The sequence below is a fragment of the Strix aluco genome, chromosome 15 (assembly GCF_031877795.1).
Source record: "Strix aluco isolate bStrAlu1 chromosome 15, bStrAlu1.hap1, whole genome shotgun sequence".
NCBI lineage: Eukaryota > Metazoa > Chordata > Aves > Strigiformes > Strigidae > Strix > Strix aluco.
This window is the reverse complement of record NC_133945.1, coordinates 11244864-11259649: the sequence shown is the minus strand read 5'-3', so window position 1 is coordinate 11259649 and position 14786 is coordinate 11244864. Positions and strand designations below refer to the sequence as shown.

At 48.5% G+C, this 14786-nt stretch overlaps 1 protein-coding gene across 2 annotated transcripts in view; it reads right to left on the bottom strand.

Moving 5' to 3' along the window:
• ADAP1 (ArfGAP with dual PH domains 1) overlaps positions 1-14786 on the bottom strand; it is a 61656-nt gene that overhangs the window by 5314 nt on the left and 41556 nt on the right. For both annotated transcript variants that reach the window (XM_074840772.1, XM_074840773.1), the window contains exons 5-7: positions 7972-8084; positions 5736-5882; positions 4-87 (exon numbers count right to left, since the gene is read on the bottom strand). In XM_074840772.1, coding sequence (XP_074696873.1) covers positions 4-87; positions 5736-5882; positions 7972-8084 — 344 coding nt within the window. The remainder of the gene's footprint in view (positions 1-3; positions 88-5735; positions 5883-7971; positions 8085-14786) is intronic.

Here is a 14786-nt window from a genome sequence, read left to right as displayed (position 1 = left end):
CACATCGACGTCGCTGGCTCCAGGGAATGCCACTTGTAAGTAATGAAAACGTGCTGCCCGGATGGCGTTGAACCAATCCACTATTTCCTAATAATGAGAAAGAAAAGCATAGTAAGTGACATAGTCTGCACCTAAAATAACGTGACCCGGCCATGTTTCACCTCTCCCATCGCTTTGTCCTGAGTGACAGAGTGCAGTTTAGCAGCAGTCCTAAAAAAGTAAAATACAGACGTAAAAGAGCAGCAAACAGGCGAAGGATGGCAAGGATGGGATGAAGGTGCTGTCCTGGGCTGCAAGAGGTGCACGGGGCTCTGCAGCCCCCTGCGAGTACCAAGGGGCTTTCTGCAGAGGGAAGGATTTAAGCACGTCTCTGAACTGATAAAACCAGCAACAAATCAGCACTTGAGATATTGAGCCCAGCATTGAGCTTGACCCTATAGACACTGCTCAGCTCGTGCCAGCTGGGTGCAGAGGCAGCCTGACACCTCTGTGGCCTGCTCACCCACCCCGCCCCTCCAGCAGCCACAAGCTGACTGCGGGCAGGACATGCAACACCTGAATCCCACCCACATTTTAGCAACGTACTTCAGTGTTTTGCTAAAAGCATGGCTAGATATCTCTTCACCTTTGTACTCCAGTCTATCAGTCATATCTGCAAGTCCTCTAGGGACAAGCACAGTGAGATTGAAGTCCCAGCTCAATTCTCAGAAGCTCTGGCACTTCTTCCTTTCCTTGGCAAAAATCTCACTCAATTTCATTTTTTTTCCCTACAAAATAGTTGGTTTGTAACATCTTTGCTTTTAAACTCATCTATTCCTTTGTCTCTGGTGAGACTCTCAGAGCTTGTGCTGCACTGGATGTCTTTTTGAAGGTTTCCCTGAGAAATGCAACATTAATTTTAAGTGATCCACACAGGGGGCTCTCAAATACTGCCTTGTGGTCTAAAGGTATGGGCAAAGGAAAGGCATGTTGGAAGGGAGATGTAACAGCTGCCCGCACCGGGATGCTGAGCTGCAGGTAGACAGATGCTGAACTACTAATGCACATGAAACTTCACACATCAGGGACAGGTTCAATGAGCCAGCCTTGATCCTAAAATAAACATGGTCAACCCTTTCAGGTGAGGTTGCTGTAGTGTAGGAAAGACCATATGAAAGTAGAAGTCAGCCTTCAGTAAGATTTAAACTTTTTTATGCTTTAAAAATGATTGGGGGACAAATAAAAAAGGCTCTTATGTGTAATTCTGGAGATCTCAGTTTTAAGGAGTTGAACTGAGGGTATCTCAAAAATGGTCTAACATGGCAAATAGCCACCCTCTAAAAGTTCAGTTTGCTTTGGTTTGTTAATCTACTTCAAACTGAAGGGAAAAAAACCCACACCATAATAGGACATACACAAACAATGTTTTGGAAAACTCTGACCTTCTTGTCAGCTTTTACTTACTTATCACTTGCCTTTCTACCCTCAGCAGCAAAGCAGACCCCAGATAGCAGCACAAAGAGGATCAGTGAGAGGAACTGGCTCCTGAAGTTAACGATGACCAAACCAGACGGGAGGTAATGAACAATAAGCTGTAATGTTAAAATGTTGGTATTTCATACAGTCACCAGCTGGATGGCTATATATGTATATGTGGGTCTCCTCCTTGATCGTGATGTGAGATAGGGTTTCACCCTGCAGAAAAGCAGAGGCTGAAACCCTCCTTGACTTCCAGCAGTCGATTGCTTCTCGGATTATTGATCCTCCATCGCTGGAGGAAGGGGCACCACCACTTTTCTTTATACAAACCTATACCTGTATATGCAAAGCCAGAAGGCTCAGTTGCTAAAAATTTTCTGTGTGTATAATTGCAAACAATACCACAGATAGAGTGAGGAGCTTATATCTGATGTATTAAACCAATGCTAAACGGCTCAGTGTTTTCAGAAGGGAAGGTGTTGTCTCATTAGCTCGTTAGCAGAGATTCCTGTCACTGATTTATGTCTCTGAGGAAGCAGAGAAAATGAACTATTGCCTGCACCTTTGCAAATGGCTTTGCCAGGCTCTCAGCTTGCTCCCGGTCTGCTTGCAGTGCCACCACAGGCTCCCCCTCCATGTGCCACCTTAGTGTCTCACCAGTCTCCATCCTGCACCAGAGCCACCCCCATTGCCGTGGCAGTCTCAGGCTGACAACCCCAGACAAAAACGCAGCTCCTTCTCACCGTACCTCCTCTCATCCCTGGAGCAGAAGCAATCGGCCCTTCTGCTGTTGCTGATCAGTCCCTCTCGCCACCTCTTCCCATCCTGAAAGCTCCTGGTGTGGTTCAGGAATGAAGGAGCATTGGGGAAGAACGTTTTGCTAATTTCTCCAGAGAACACCCAAAGATCTCGGTTTGCACCCTAAAGGATGGCCTCTCCTGGAGACTCAGCCCACCTCTGAGCATCCGAAGGGCGATGGTAACACCAGGGATGGCAGCAGCACAGAGCAGCTCCTGCCGTGGCTTCCAGGAGGAGCCCTGCAGAGGGAGCTTCAGCCCCGGCCAGGAGCTCCGAGCGGTGGGAAATCCACTCCTGCAGCTCTCCTGCCCCCCACGCCCAGATGGAGATCTGGGGGCAGGTGAAGGCTGGCTCCAGCCCTGTGCCCACAGCAGCGACAGCCCCTGCAGATCAGGTGCTGCCAGGACACGGGGCAGTCTGCACAGAGCCATCACCCCATGCAGAGGGTCGGTCTCCAGCACCAACGGGTGCCTCAGCTTCACCCCAGCTGGTGGTGGGTAAGTGCTAACAAGGGACCACAACATCCTTTAAAATGGCCAGAGCCCAAGACACACCTTGCCCTGCCCCTCCAGGCACCCGCTCTCATTAGGTGCCCACATCACAAAAGCACCCAGATATCTCCATTTTGAGCAGGGTGCTGGGGCTGGTTTCCGTCTCTTGTTCGCTGTCAGGACACACCGAGGAGTTGATGAAGCCTCCAGGCTGAGGTCACCCAGGAACTACATCTCCAGCCATGTCGCATGATGCTGTTTCAGCCCACGAAGCTCTGGGGAGGCAGCACAGTGACCCGCTTCGTCCGTCTGTCTTTTATCCCTTTGGGTGCCTTATTCCAGCAAATGCCGCCGGGGTGGTGGGGCTCTCCCAGCTCTTTTAGGGGTTAAATAAGCACACGTGGGATTATCCCATCTGAGAGATGAGCCCGCTTTCTTCCGGGGTGTTGCAACAGAAGAGCCAAGTTGAGAGCAGCATGCGATGCTCTGGATTACTGAGCTCCTCAGCGGAAAAAACCACAAACGAACGCTGCCCTGGTGGGAGGCCAGCCAGATCGGTGACAGGATTAGGCAAGGAGGGATCAAACCCCAGAAATATGAGACAGGAGCCTAAATCAGGCTTGAGTGCTTCAGATAGGGGAGAGGCAGCACCTCTGGGGTACAAAGGGACACCCTGGGGCTGCTGGGGGAGTACAGGAGGGACTGGAGGGCAGTGGGATATCACAGGCAAGTCCCGAGGCTGCCTCAGGTCCCAAAGGGTGGGAGTTTACCCCAGGGGTGTCATCTTCTTGCAGCCCTCGCTCAGCCAAAGGGGCAGACCCCTTTCAGGGAAGTCAAAAGAAATTCAATCTGGGTGTTATCAGATGGCATCAGAGTGTGTCCTGCCAAACCACCGACACAAAGGCAGGAGCAACTGTGTGAGACCTGCGAGACTGCTCCTTCCACGAGCCCCCAGCAGAAGGCTCAGCATTCTAAACCCAAAAACCAAATAACAGTAAAACCCGACTCCATTCCTAGCAGCTGGGCTAAGTGCACCACCAAAGCCCCGCAAACCACAGACGTGGGCACGACAGTGGGATGCAGCTTTCACAGGAAAGAGCTTCTTCCTCTTATTTCAGTTTAAATTGTGGCCAGGGAGGTACCTGAGAGCGACCCAGCAATACTTTGCAGTGCTAAAGCAGCATCTGGTGACAAGCGGCGCCTCTCCGCACCACAGGACTTGCATATCCCACCAGGCAGAGTGGATGGAGGGGAGGGTAAATTTGGGAGCAGCCCTGCCAGAGCAGCTCCCTGGGACCCACAAATGCATGGAGTGAGACCTGGCGGTGCTGCAGGGTGTGAGAGGCTGGGCAGGCTGAACTAGAGCACGGGGCTGGAGAGGCACAGCCGGCTAATAAATCACTGTGTGTGCAGCAAGCAGAAGGCACACAGGCATGACCACACTGTGCTGCTTCCTACTGAGCAGCAAGACCCGCCTAGTTTTAAGTGGTCATCATTGTTCTCTTTTTACAGGCAAACATATACATAGAGGGGGGGAGAGAGAGAGACTTCCTTTATGTATCTATATACAGCAGCACAGACACAGGCACACATTCATCTATTATGCATATGTCTATTACACACATATACATGTGTATGTGCATGTGTATTACACACACATTTCTGTGCATGCACAAAACCACGCAATGCCACTAATTAACCCAACCTGACACGCTAATTGCCTCCTGCCAGAAGTGCCTGCACTACACAGGAACCACATCCAGCCTCTGCAGTGCAGCCCTGCGAGCACAACAGGCATCATCCAGCTCCACAACCGGATGCCTGAGTGGCAGCAGAGGCGAGATCAGCTTTGCTCATCCACAAGTGAAGAATATCTTGGGTTTTGGTGGCATTATTGGCCTATATAGTCTGGAGAGAAGCGACTGCTATGAGCACAGACTGCTTATCCCTAGCAGGGCTGCCTGGCTCGCCGTGCCTGGGTGAACAGCTGGGAACGGGCTGTGCAGCGAGACAATCCTGTAAATCCCTGCCGTGCCAGCCCATGAGGGATCACCCCCAGAAAGCCTCTCTGACAGACAGGGCGCTGAACGGGATGTAACATCAATGGCTGAAGGCACCGTGACGGCCAGAGTGAAGTAGATGCAATGTGAACGTGACAGCTTTAGGCTCTGATTTTGTGGCTGCTCCAGGGCTGCTGGTATTTTATAGGGAGCCCCAAATATTTGGGGGAGGAAAGAAAGAGATGAAAATAAGGCTGTGAGATGGCATCCACTGCAAACTTGCCCAGGTCTGCTCTCTGCATGGACACCAGTCCGTGGAGACAACACCCACGGGGCAGCATCCTGACTGTTACTGTTCTTCACAGTGACCTCCAGGCTGGGACCTCTCTGGCAGCCTCCAGGAGGGCTGGGACCCCCCTCACTGCCCTGGCCTCCACATCCCGCTGTCCTCGTGCAAACAACCACCCCAGACCCGTGAGACCTCTTCTTCACACCTCCCTTCAGAGGCACAAGGGCACGGAAGCAAGGGGATTTATTTCAATACAAACATGCAGATTTGCATTTTATAAAGCACAAGACAGGCAGAAAAACCACCAGTTCCTCAGTTCTCCTACAATCCAGTTCACTCCCCTTTTGTTAGTCATTAGATCAAGTCCCCTCACCTTTCATTGCTCCATTCACTCCATCTCCTTCTCCAGGCACTAAGAGCCTGCCTTAAAAAATGTCTTGCCCCTACATCTAGTTGCAAGCAGAGGAACAGCAATTTCTTCCATTTGCATCTCGTTATTTAGAAGACACGGTTTGCAACCTTCATGCTTGGAAGGACATGACAAACATGCTCAAAGCTGGCTGTGCATCGTGTACTCCCATCCCTTCCACAGCCTTCAATTCCCAGCTCAGTTGGAGCCTGGTGTGCCACAGCTGGCTCTGAGCAGCATCAACCCCCAGGACCACAACCCAACCCTTCTTGTTATCTCCACACTCTCACCTTGCCATCTTCATGATAGACAAAGATGTTCCTTGTGCTATTGTCCTTCAAGTAAGTGATCTGCAGTCCGTGTGGGTTCCCGATTTTTGCAGGCTGGAAAGTCGCATTTAGATGTTCGATCTTCATAATTGCTTTGGGTTCTTTTGCCTGGAAAACACAGCTGAGTGAGCAAACACCTGAGAATTGGCTTTCAAACCAGAAAGCAGTTCACTTGGTCAGAAAAAAACTCCTGATTGAGGCCATTAGCTAAAAAAACTGACTCCCAGCCCACAAAACTGCCTGGTGATGAGCTATCAGAGACTTTGCTCAGGCATCAATGAGTGCTTTCTGCCAGCCTGGAAAAAATGCTCTGTTCTGCAAAATTCAGCAGAGTTCAAGGGGAGAAAGGTTTCAGCCCAGAAGCAAGGTGGACAGACCAAGTCTCGTGATAGGATGTTATTCTATAAAGACAAGCATCTCCACCATGCCTCCTGTCTCAGCCTCAGTCCAACTGCCTCCTGACCCCTAGATCTTTACCAGCCTCTTTACCTAATGATAAGTGACCAGCATTTACAGTGGAATGAGCACTATCAAAGAAAGAAAACCACTCAGCCAGACCAAAAAAAGAAAAAGCAGACTGCTAATTAACAGACTAGGATGCTTTCTGCATCTCAAGTACCCACAGCCAGTTCATCCTTGCCCAAGAAGATGGAGGATTATCCCCCTTGCCAACTTCAGACCCGGGTGCTAGGCTGGCAGCGGGCACCATGCCCACATCCCCACCAGTCCCATCCTCTCACACGAGCCATTGGCTTCCAACTCTGCTCCTCCCCATGCCCTCCAAACTGGGAACTTTCTTTTCAAAGGGACAAATATATACCTTACAGCCCACCTCTTGGGTGAGTTAGCCTAACAGTGAGCCTGGATCAGGCCCTCCCAGGCACCAATCCCACCCGCACCCTCTGTGGCAGGTCACTTGAACTGCGTAGCATGGTTCATCTTCCTACAAAACGTCTCTGGAAGTTTACCACCCTTTCAGGACAGTGAACTAGCAAGCATGAATAAAGCATCAAAAAAAATAAAGATTAGGCTCTTGGAACACCAGTTTTAGGACACAGCCAGGGGTCAGCAGATGGTCATGAGGTGGTGCCATGGTCCCCAACACCACACAGAAGTCCCTGAGCTGGCAGAGATGCTAGTGCTGCTTTGGGAACTTGGGGACTTGCCGTAGACACACAGCTGTCACGGGTGACCACAGCGGGGAAATCCCAGCCAAGAGGACGTGTCTGGACAGTGCTGTTCCCACCATGGCCATGGTCAACAACAAAGCAAAGCAGCTTTAAACTACCGGAGCAGTCAATAGTGACTGAATGGGGGCTGCTGAGACTTTCACTTCTCCCTCAGTAATGACTGGCTCCCTCCTGTCCACGAGATGCAATTGCACCATACCACACCAAGCTGAAGAGCAGACGGTGCTATTGAAGCCAGCTGCCAGGCGTGGAGAAGTGTGGATGGCTGTTCCCCTCCTCTGCACAGCATGGCTCATCATGACACCGTGATTGCATCAGCTACTTGAGAAAACTGGCTGGTGGCTTCGTCTGCGCTGCTCTCAGCTCCAATGTTCAGGGGAGACTCAAAGGTCAGAGAAGACACCTTGGCTTCCTCCACTATGCGGTGCAGAATAGTAGAGCATCTGTCCATTCATCACAAACACCATTTTCATGGTAATAATTCCATTTCTCACTTACAATAAATGAAATGTGCTCTGGGGAAAAAGACAAATGCTTCCACACTGCTTGACACTGGAACAGAAAAGGGAGATTTTCCTCTAGATTGCTTGCTGTGCCATGCAAAGGAGGTTTCAGACCCCAGTGACCACTGCAAGGTGGCGATACCTTCATCCCAAGCTAGCCATAAACATGAAACCCATATCAGCTGGATGATGCAGAGCCAGAGATGAGAAAAACTCCTTCATTGGTGGTTTCAGAAAAGCCTTATCGACTTTAAAAGGGCAACAGAGCAGGAACGCGTAAAATGGCCAGTTAAGGTGTCTCACCATGACTGTGGTGGTGGCGGACCAAGAGCAAACCCTACTGAAGAGAGCGGTGAGCTGTACCTGGTGCCCTTGTCCTGGAGTGCCTGGGAACTCAGTGCTTATGACAACTGTATAAATAAATGGTGGCCTAGGAATTACTTGTTCAAAGATGCTCTTACAGTTGCGATTCCCTGTCTGCACACAGCAACCCCAGGTACTCACGTCATTTTTGTTGAAGTACTTCAGTGCACCTTCCCTCTCCGATAACACGAACTTTCGGCTTAAGAATTGCCCATTGTCACGTCCTCTCTTCCACAGAAATCCTTCTCGGTACCCTGCAGCAGAAAGCAATTGCTGAGAACCAGGGATAAAACGCCATATTTTAAAAAAGAGATAGTGTAAAGAAAAGGAGAAGAGCTTTGACTTCAAATCCAAACAGACCAAACGTGTGGCTGGATTGCTCAAGACATGAACAAAACAGGCCTTCTCCTTCAGATTCGCCCTTCTCACTCTGCTCTTGCTCTTTTCCAACAGCTTGTGCTTCAGATGTCCCCGCTCTGACACTGTGATGTGGCAGTCAAAGGGGGATTTCTGTTGTGCATCCTGTGCTGCAATACTGCTGAACACTTGAGGAGCAAGGCTGTGTCCCTGCGCAGGCTCCCGAAGGGCAGCTCCCGGCGCCAGGGATGCTGTTCTACTCACTCACATGAGTAGCACTTTTGGAGCAAGGGAAAGGCAGGTGAGACCTACCCTCCTCTGCTGATGCTGCTAAAAAATGAAAACCAGGGTGTGTGCACCCAGGGAAAGTGGTTCAGGGCAGATGGCTGTATCAGAGTAAGCCACAAATACATTTTTCACATGGAAAAAGAGGAAAACGCCTGCAGTTCTTCCCACTGACTTCAGGGCACTTTGGATCAGAAACCCACTGAGACAGACTCGTCATCCTCTCCCCTCCGAGTGGGTCCCTCCAGCCCCAAGGCAGCCCGGCTGGGCAGCCTGTGCCTCTTCTCTCCCCTTGGATATCAGCCCCACGGGCAGACTTGCTGCTTGGGAAGAACATTGTTCAAAATACACATGCTTTATTTAAAACTCAAAAGAGCCAGAAAGAAAGAAAAAATAATCTAAAAATCTTAACTCCTCAAATCAGAAAAGCAATTGCAGCTGATTGCTGCCAGCACCTCCTGCAGCAGCCCCAATGCCCAGCTTATCTCACAAGTTTAACTCACACCCTTATTTTAAATGCTTCAAAATAAAGAAACCCCCAGGACTGTCCAATCCAAGTTTTGTGAATATTAACAGAGCAGTTTCATGGTCATCTTCCATTTATTTAAGATATACAAAAGTCCCATTGAAAGAGTGTTCCCTCTCTCTCTTAGTTTCACCCCTTTTCGATTTTTGTTACTGGCTCTCAGGAGCTAGGATTTTAAAATTAAAAATTATGTTTTATAACAACTTTCAACTACGTAGCTAAACTTTTTTTTTTTTAGTATGCCAAGTGGAATATTAAAGCCTTTCCTTCACCTGCCTGCTACAAACCAGTGGTGTGAGAAATTCCTCATTCAGCCCGTTTTGCACTTGTCCATCTTGATATAGGATTGATTTAAAACCACAGATTAAAAGATGCAGAAAAATCCTTCAACCAGTTCCTCAACACTGACTCTACAGGTGTAAGCGATATAAATTATTTCCATGACATAAAAACCTAAAGCAAGAAAAAATGCTCACACACACTTCTGTCTGGACTTATGAAATCCTACGCCAAATACTTTCTCCAGGTCCTCAAAGAGACTTTACTGAACGCCAGGCAAATCCATCCAAATCTGCCATAAATAAGTGCAATGGCAAAGCCCGTGCTGTCGCTAATGCTGAGTGCTAACCGCAGAGAGCATCATAAATCCGACCGGCGCATCCGACGGCTGGCACGCGGGACTGCAAACGGGCTGATAACTAGATGCAGATGGAAGTGGTGGAAATATTTAAAGCTGTCAGCAGCCTTGCCTTTGTTTTCTTCTATATGGGGCACATGTTGCAGCAGGGTTTGATTTGAAAACATGGGGCTTCACTCTGCCTCTCCAAATGGGCGTGCTCTGCCACCCAGGAACTGGCACGGGTGTTTTCATTTCAGAGCCTGCAGGGATCCCCCCTCATGCGTTATTTACAGCTCGCTTGCTCGACTGAGCCAGCACAAGCAGAGCATCTCCCACCATGAGATCCAGCAGTCCTCACTGCCTGCGCTCCCACGAACCTACCGTTCCCCACAGCAGCGACTGAGTCCATGTCACTGCCCAGAGATGCAGATGGGACAGCCCAAACCCTCAGTTAACCCATGGCCACAGCCAGCCGATGATGCCATGCCACTGCCCACCTAATCCTTCCACCTTCAAGCCCTCCTCATCCCTCCAGTGCAGGACAAGTGCTTCACCCCATGTGGAATCATCACCCACGTGCACCAGCCCAGTAACCCAGAGGACTGATACTGGATACATCAGGGGAATGACAAGTCTGAAGCTCCTTCTCTGGTCCACCCATCCAGCTTGGGAGAGACTTGCCCAGCACCACGAGCAGAAGTAGCTAACTCAGTGCCTCAATTCAATCCTATCCCAAGTGTGGGCCTGCTACGTACTTTTTCTAGCAAAAAGACACATCTAACCCCTTGGAGGGCACTTGCAGTGTCAAAAGAGAAGAACCCACAGGGAGCAGGATTATCCAAAGTCTAAGCAAGGGAAAGCAGCCAAGAAAGCCACCGAAACCCAGCAAGGGCAGCCACATCCAACAACAGCGCAGGAAAGACCTGGGCTGATGCACTTGTAACACTGCTGTGGTAGGAATTAACTGCTGGGGAACTGAAGCTCTGACTGATTCAGAGTCAGATGCTGTTACCTGCCAGGCTCATATCAGCAAAAATGCTACATACCTATAGCAGGCTGTACATGATGGAGCTGAATAGGAATAACATCTCTCTGACAGGAGACAGACAGGCAGTAGGTGATGCCCAGCTGATACATTTATAAAATGCAAGATCCGCTTAACATGAGGCAGAGATGCTGCTGGGGCTCTGACGGCTGGCGATTGCTGACTGCTCTCTTGAATAGCAAGATGTTAAGCAGCTTGCTCTCAAAGTGTGTGGTTTAGAAACCAAGGACAGGCAGTTTCTGTTCCTGAAGGGTGCTGATTTTTAATGCCAAGCCAGTTGGAGCAACAGGAGAGTACTTCAAAAGCCATTTCTATTCACTCCACTAAACAGCAGTTTCAGAGCATCTCTGCCACCCCTCTGTGCCTGACATTCAGGGAACACTAACATCTCATAAGGGGCTGGAGAGAGCTGGGTTTGGAGGAAAGGACATCAGTGTCAAATAGGAGAGAGGAGAGACAACGTGATGAGGACAGCGACATCTCCAAATGCAAACACGGGGTGATGCAGAAGGAAAGCCCATCTTCTCCTTCAGAAATCCCCACCTGGGATTGCTCAGTTCGCAGAGTGCTAGGCACACAGAGCTCAGCTCTCAGCAGCTCCACCTCGGAGCAGCTCATCTCCACAAGTCTTGGCTGTTGGTCTCATCCATTCATTCAAGTGTTTCATTACAAACATCTGAACAGTGAAGGATGCTGCAAGCATTCCTTATTATACTTGTTCCCCTCCATAACATATCTTTTGTGATTTTCCTTAACACTTAAGGGATGAAGAATAAAATTGCACTGACTTTCCTCAATCAGAATCTCAAATAATTGCAGATCCGTAAAGTCCACCTAATAGTCACTCCTGTCAGATGGGTATCCTAACGGTTATATCCAAAGAAAAGGAAGCACAGAGAGGTTTGGTGAGCTGTCCAGGACAACACCGTGAACCAGTGCCAAAGTTAGGCTAGAAACCCAGTTTTCCCTGCCCTCTTACATAAGGACATTCCATCATTTTGATATTTTCTTTCCAACCTTTTGTGGCAAAACACAGTATCCAAATTCTACTCCAAGGAAAAATTAAAAAAACCCAACACAACACTGTTAGCCCTTTCCATAGTTCACATGCCAGCTTTTCCCAGACCAATCACCTCTGCAAAAGAGTTCCTGGCTGCTCTGACAAAGCCAGCTGCTAATTTCATTGTACTTCGGTACAGATTTTCATAAATCCTTTACTTGCTTCTTTTTCTTTCTTCCTTCCTTCCTTCCTCGCAGGCTGAGTCCTTGGGAGCTGTTCCTCTGCTCTGCCCAATTCTGCTGCCTGTGATTCTGTCAACACCAATCAGTGCAAAACACCATGAACTGGACTTGAACCCAACATGAACCCATCCAGGTTCCCCAGGCAAACAGTATGTCAGCAAGACGTGTCCTCAATGTCCTGATCTAAAGGATTGTGAAAACAGCTAGAGAAGGTGTCGAGAAACAAAACTGCAGGAGGCTGAACAGGGAACAGATCTCACACCGGAGGGCATCGGATTCAGAGAACTGAACCGTCTCCTCCTGGCCTCTGTGGGCTGCACTATCTTAGCAACAGCTTCATATTCACAGGTATCCAGTCAAATTCAGATCTTCATGAGGGCTGTTGTGCTTATGTTGAAGCTAAACAACCACTAGCCCTACAACACTTGCTGACTGCTGGTGTTGGACCACACAGCATCATGTCACCAATACGTTTGCTTCCTCTCCCAAGGCACAGAACAAGGGATGCAGCCACCTGTCATCATCCCATTTGATCACCAGCACCCAACCCTGACCGTAAAAAGGACCACCTGGTAAAGACCTGCTGGAAGGCACCTATGGGCACACTTTAGAAATACCATTCTCGTGTTGCTAACACTGCTACTGCTGATGACCAAATCGTCTGCATCACTTCAGCCACGCACCAAGAAGCAAAACCAATTGCTTGCTTTTGTAGGCAGTTCTGGCACAAACCTGTGACACTTGCAAAAAATCCACCAAGCAGTTGTGACAAAGTTAGCCAACAAATGGCACGTAATATAACCTGAAATCACACAGCCCGAATGGGTATTTCTGACCCGTTACGTAGTTTCCAAGGTAAATTGAGGAACTGTCGCTTCCACACTCACTTCATCGCCGCAGATAAAACTCTGCAGGGCAAAGAAAACAGGATCACCACTTTGGCTGACTGAAAAGAAGATATCACATGGCCTTGTGTCAGCTCTGTTGAGCTGGTGGCTGGAGCTTCTCCAAGCCAGGCATCTAAACTGGCAGGACCCACTGGGTGCTCTAGTCCTGCCCAGCTTTCTCACTGTCCGAAAGGCTGCAGAGGAAGTGAGGGACAGGATTTTCTATCAAGACAATCTGACATACACATGATCTTTCCATCCGACTTTCACCAGCAATTCGTTCAAGTTCCCCATTTTTTAAGAAGAGGGATATTGCTACTTCCCCACCTCAGAAAGCCGTTATGGTGCTTAGTTAATGATGGGTTTTTTTGGTCTCTGAGAATGTGGATTATAGGAAGTACCCAAAATTACATTTTCAGTTTCAGCCTTTGTTCTCAGAGAAGAAAAAAACCCCTCCTTCGAGGAGGACAACCAGATCCACCGGCTTGGAAAAAAAACCAAGCCTGCATGGACTTTGCTTTCTGTCATCCTAAACAAAGCATTATAAACTTGGAATTAAACCACACCTGCTCTTCACTTTCTTTAGCGTTTTATTTTGCAATTTCACCTGGAAAGAGACATCAGAACTGCTTGCTTCCATGACATTTCTAGAGCTGTGGTAAAAACAAGGTCTGGTCCAACGCTTTTAGGAGAAACACGTTAGTGTATGCAAACCGAGCACAGCAACAGAGCCAATACCATACCCGAGCCCAAATGCATCACTGTGTTGTTTCTTGCCTTCTTCTCTCACTGCAAGACAAAGCAGGAGAAAAAATTTATTTCTGTGTATAATCCAAGAGCAATCACATTTTCCTAGAGCTCAGGCAGGGCACCTCCACCTACAGAAGTAGATTTTCTTTCCTCTAAGCAGTTAAAATGCTTTGACCCCAATTCAGAGCTTTGGGTAAGATTTAAATACAACTACATCACTTTGCTGCTGAAATTGCAGGGTATATATCGCCACTTCTCCGTATGTCAGAAGCTGAGTAGTCTGCTATATTAACATTGTAAGATGTTAATTAAACCAGAACAGCAGATAGGTACTTAGTAGAGATGATGTGCCCGCTTTTTCTGCCAGGTTAAGGAATTGCATAATTATTTGGAGCAGCTGAGTGGCAAATCCCTGACATCCCGCATCACCACTTACACCAATGTCACAACCTCCTTTTAAAACAAGGAGTCTGAAGGATATTTCTTCTGAGATAAGCCACACTGTCCATAGTCAAAGGGCTGGATGGAGAAGGTAGCATATTCTAAGAGATTTCCCTATGGGCTGGACTTTGAATAGTGTTGCAAAAAGAACTGCACATCTCCTGTTTGGCTGTGTCAGTGTAATTTGCTTGGTTTGATTGCTGTAAGTTGTAATATTTCTTCCTGTAGCATTCAGCCACCACCAAAACAAGACATTTCAATGACTTCAATTTAAATTTTTTAAGCATTTGTATTCCAATAAAAATTATTTAAAAAGGGATATTACATTTTCTCATGAAGTTAAAACACTACTGTTTGTCCAGACAAACTCATCCTCCCCACATATAAGGCAGTCCCCCTGCAAGCGGTGTCAAGGTTGGTCAAACAACTCAGAGCTTGCAGTCAAGGCTCCAGCCGCTCCCCCACTCCACTGCACAGCACCAGCAGCTTGCTTTTTTTTTCCCCCTGCCTGCAGCTGTGTTGAGGAGCTTATAACTTCCCTGAAAATAATTCTGCAGTCATCTCCGGATAAATACACTTCCTGCTGGTTACATGTTCAGCAGTGCAGATACAGGCGTACTGGAAATGTCAGCATCCACATGTGCAGGAGGCAGAGGGGACCTCAGAGGCTTGCTGATGAGATGGACATCCCTTCCCCCAGGTGTTCTCCTGCACAGACCACGTGAGGAGACACCAGGAGCTGCTACTGCTCAAGCACATTTCAGTGCTTTGGAAATGAAAGCCTCAGCCAGAAGCCAATGAGAA